At 32.7% G+C, this 4,825-nt stretch overlaps 1 protein-coding gene across 1 annotated transcript; it reads right to left on the minus strand.

The window, feature by feature from the left end:
- Window positions 1–1,891: 1,891 nt before the first annotated feature.
- On the minus strand, window positions 1,892–3,853 carry LOC117931119 (dormancy-associated protein homolog 3). Its single transcript, XM_034851997.1, has 3 exons — window positions 3,663–3,853; window positions 3,297–3,458; window positions 1,892–2,397 (listed from the first exon to the last, which is right to left on the minus strand). Exons 1-3 carry the CDS (start codon window positions 3,775–3,777, stop codon window positions 2,294–2,296), a joined length of 381 nt encoding a protein of 126 aa, XP_034707888.1. The 5' UTR covers window positions 3,778–3,853; the 3' UTR covers window positions 1,892–2,293.
- Between the last annotated feature and the right edge of the window lie 972 nt (window positions 3,854–4,825).

The following is a 4,825-nucleotide window of genomic DNA, read 5'->3' on the forward strand; positions in this document are numbered from 1 at the left end:
AAAAATATTAAATTAAATAAAAGTATTTTTCAAAAATATTAATTTTTTTCTCAAAATCAACAAAGGGCATTTTTGGAAATACTGAAGGATAATATCCTTCAACTCAATTTCCATATTTTCATTGAGTCTTGGGCTCAATTTGAAGAGTTACACGGACCTTTTGTTAATTTAGGTGTCCATCTACCCCTAAAACATAATTCTCCCTATATTTTAACTCCTTAATTTTTGACATGTTTAATACTTTTCCCTCCAAATTTAGTTAATGCAAAATGCTCTCCAAAATTTAATATATATATATAAACAATTTTTTAAGTGAAGAAATAAGGCTAAAATAAAATAAAAAATTAAAAACATAAGTTCGAAGTTGTCACACTTCCTAGTTATATGCAAAAATCATACATTGTCATACAAACATCTTTCTAAAATCAAAATTCAAAATTAATAATTACTATATTTTGAAAATGTTTGTAAAATTTTGCTTTAATGCTACAAATTTAAAGTTGATGTTACTCAATTTCAAACTAATGCTCAAATCAAAGTATGAAAAAGGAAGATATCTTTTATAATTTAAAGATGTTATCCAAAAATAAGATTTTGAGAACACAGAGAACATAAAAAAAGAATAATACTTGCTTACTAAACATACTTTTTAATGTTTTTATGCTTTAGAGAACAGAAAACAATTCTGGCAAATACTTCCCAAACAAGCCCTTAGTCTTTAATAAATTTGGAGGAGAAAATATTGAATTTTGAATGTTATAACACAAAATGTAAAATATGTCAAAGATTAAAAAAAGAAAAGTATATTTAAACATTTCATCAATATTAATGATATTCATTTTATTTCAAATTCCTTTTATCCCTTTTTAACCAAATAGTTTGAAACTCGTATTTATAAAATTATAAAATTTTCATACCATTACACTTGAATGAAATCCCTATCACCCCTTTCCCTTTTCTCCATTTACTTTTTACATTTACATCTACAAATTATTATAATCAATATTCTAAAAGATTATCAATCACCTCTAAGTCTAACTCTTAAGTCATGTTTGATACAAGAGAAGAGAAGAGGAGGAATAGAGATGGATATTCCATTCCTTTTCTCGTCCATTTTCAAGTTTGTATAATTTAAATAATAATAATAAAAATAAAATAAAAAATAATTCTATAAAATAAAATCTTATTCATAAGTGAGATATTTCAATTCTGAAATATATATATATATATACTATTTTATCCATTCATTTTCAAATGACATGTATTACTTTCTATAATTAATATATTCTCCAAGTAAATATTATTTTTTTGCAAAAAAATACTCTTTACTATATATATTCTTTTAAAATGAAAATAAAAAAATTATTTTAAACCATACAAAAGGTTATTATTCTCGGTTTATTTCATTTTTCGTTTTTAATCACATTATTATCAAGTGACATTTTTCAAATTTTTTCTATATATTTACTATTATTTTTTAATATAAGATTCTTCAATTCTAAATGATACTATGATTCATTTCCATGTCCCAATCGCAATGCGTAAAGCGTAAAGGTGGTCACGTAGGGAAAACACATACAAATGAAGTGGACGCACAGGACATCGTGAACCAAATAGCCAAAAGGTCCCAAGTGAGGCCTACAATCACAGAATCCACTCAAAATTTTCAAAACCAATAACCATTACTCCATTCCACCCACCACCCACCACCCACCATGCTTACAAAACAAAGCACCTAGTACTCCTATATCCTCTCAGAGTCGATGGTCCACCATTCTTGATGGCCTCATTATAACCCCAACCCCACCAAGTTTCATTTGCCACTTCTTTCCTAAGCAAAAGACCCCAAATCAATATCAATGTCAAAATCAAAATCAAATCAAACACATCATAATGGGATCAACACGGACTTCTTTCTTATTACACTACATTATCATATTACACCACCAAAAGGGAACTCACCACAAAACCTACTCTCCTCTCCTCCTCCTCCTCCTCCTATGGATACAGATAGCAGACTTCTACATTACAAACTACAGAGTCTACTGATTACAAAACAGACTACTAGGATCCATGCATGCATGCATGCATGCAGAGATCCCCATATTTACAGGGCTAGCTTAGCTACATGCACAACCCACAAGCAAACACTACACACACCCACACATATTCATATCTTTATGTAGCTCCTCCTCACGTACATGATCATGGGAGGTGGGATTGATACATGGAAAAAGAAGCTAGAAGCTAGGGTGCTGGTGCAACCAGATAATCAGATCACCAGGATCAGATCTCACACGTCGTAAGGAGGACGAGGGCTCCTTGGTCCAACCCCATTCCCCTTCTCGTAAGCATCCGATGTAGATCGCCGGCGAAACCGGAAAGACTCCTTCCCACCTTGTATGTAAACAGCCATGGATGGAGTCAATGTAAGAACCATGATAATGATAATAATAATAATAATAACAACATTAGATTCTATGTTTTCAATGAAATACATACACCCATAACCATGTTTCACCATCAAAACAATTCATTCTAACACATAGAATTATATAACAATACCATGAAGCTATATTTGGATGGATATTCAACATGGGATATAAGGCTTCATTCCAATACCTAAATATTGCAAGCTTGTACTAGAATTCATGAAATCAACATCTACATATCAATGAATCATGGGGTTTATTTTTAGATCTAACCTCCAAATACACCCATAATTCAAGCTTCATCACACTAAATCTAGACTACAAGATTCATCTTGCATCCTATAAGACAAGGGTGTAAGGTTTATTTCATGCCACCTTTTCTTATATATGGAATTGTTTACGAGCATATAATTTAATTCATCAATTTTCTAACAATTATATAATAAAATAAGATGAAATCCAACCCAAAAAGGCCAAAACTTTTATGTATTTACTAAACCTATGTGTACGTCGTAAGAAGGGCACGAATAGTTTAACAAAAAAATAAAGCATTATAAATAGCAAACATGGCCCATTGCATTATTGTCCGTCGATGAGGACAAAAACGTCATTTTCTAACCAACCAAAACAAACCCCAATACCATAAATTTCCATGACCTAACTCCTACTCACTCACCCATTATCATTATATCCATTTGACTGGGAAACATGTCAACTAAAATTACCATACTGCCCCGTTTTACTTTTGTGTAGGATCTTTCTAGATTTCCCCACCTCCACTTTTCATGGAGTGGGGCAGTTTCGCATGTGAAACAAATAAGCGAGGGCATTTTTGGCATTTTAAAGGAAATTCTGCGAGCTTACCGGAAAAAGGAGATACCGGGGGTGTAGATCCGGCCGGGGACACCGGCGGCGATCCGTTTTGGAATCCCGGAGGTTTTATTATCATAATACTACGTGTAACTCTCATCGCCTCCTCCGACGAATCATCGCTGTACGATCTTCCAATTCCACCGTCTGATGCCGCTGAAACCAATCACCAACCAGACAGTGAATAATCACAAAAAAAAAAAAAAAAAAAGCGAAAACAAAAAATCCTCAGTCCTTCGGTTTTAGAATTGATTTTACTTTTGTAATCTTAATTTTTCCGGTTATTTAATCCTGGATCGTATAAAGCATCATCAATCTAAAAAATCTCCGCGACCGGCAACGTTAGCGAGCCCAACGTACCCTTGCCGGAGGTCGGTCGGGAGTTAAAGGTAGAGTACTTCCGAAGCTTGCCGAGGCCGTGATCCGGCTGGGGCCCGGCGACGGTATCGTCCCACAACTGGTCTAGGAGGCCCATGGCGTAAGTTTGCTGAATCCGACGTGATATAGCGAATCCGGCTTACTCTAGAAACTACAGCCACAATGAAGGAGAAGATAGTGAGCAAGGAGTGGGGGATTTAAAGAGGAAACGAAGACATCAAAGGTCGAGTTTGGATCAATCTGAACCGTTGATCCGGATCTGAGATGTTGGAATGACGTGGACGAGCAATCGTGGCACACGTATAGATAAGATCAGACGTGACACGATATTTGAGAGTCAGGACGACACGTGGCGCAAAGATAGTGGGGTCGTCACGTGATGGGTCAGTTTCGAAAGCCCAAATTACCCCATATTGAATGAGGCAAAAATAGGCCTGAATATTAAAGAAATTACGAGAGTGCCAACTATGGGCCCCACCCAAAATTCAAAGCCGCCGTCTGATATATTCAATTAATCGGCATTTTATCGTGAAGGAGATAAATGAAATTAACTCGTATTTTAAATTAATTTTCATTTTAAACATTTATTAAATTTATTATAATTTCATTTAAAATTAAAATTCCATTTCATAAATTTTAAATTATAATTTTGAGTTGGATTTCACGAGACGATAAGATTCACATCATTTTGACCCCATTGAATATAAATAATATGAACCCAATAAGAAAAAAAAAAGGTGATTAAAATATTCAACAATATAATGAAAGAAATAATAATTTAAAATTGATGAACCTATAATGGTTTAACTACTTAAATAAATTAAATTAAATATATTTATTAATTTAAATTAAATGATTATGATTTCAAGGCACTTGACTATAAAAAAACATTTTTAAGATATGAAACCGTGACGAGACCGTGACCGATTTGAAAATTATATAATTATATTTAAAGCAAAGATTTAGATACTTAGTTTAAATATTAATCTAATAGTGGTATGATAAGCTTTTGTATGATTTTTTATTCATGAATTTATAAAATTAAAGTTTCAATAATAAATTCATGTGATGAAGTGACCATGATTCTTATGAGGGGGACAACTTGTACATTTAGTTTAAATTTTAAATAATAAGATACTTTTCAT

The sequence above is a fragment of the Vitis riparia genome, chromosome 14, assembly GCF_004353265.1.
Source record: "Vitis riparia cultivar Riparia Gloire de Montpellier isolate 1030 chromosome 14, EGFV_Vit.rip_1.0, whole genome shotgun sequence".
Taxonomy (NCBI): Eukaryota; Viridiplantae; Streptophyta; class Magnoliopsida; order Vitales; family Vitaceae; genus Vitis; species Vitis riparia.

What these genes read in the sequence shown, in the direction of transcription:
- LOC117931119 (XM_034851997.1), bottom strand. Translation starts at nt 3,777, where the DNA reads ATGGGCCTCCTAGACCAGTTGTGGGACGATACCGTCGCCGGGCCCCAG. An exon ending in CCGACCGACCTCCGGCAAGG is followed by an intron (nt 3,459 to 3,662) that starts GTACGTTGGGCT and finishes GATTGGTTTCAG; the next exon opens with CGGCATCAGACGGTGGAATT. An exon ending in CCCGGTATCTCCTTTTTCCG is followed by an intron (nt 2,398 to 3,296) that starts GTAAGCTCGCAG and finishes TTTACATACAAG; the next exon opens with GTGGGAAGGAGTCTTTCCGG.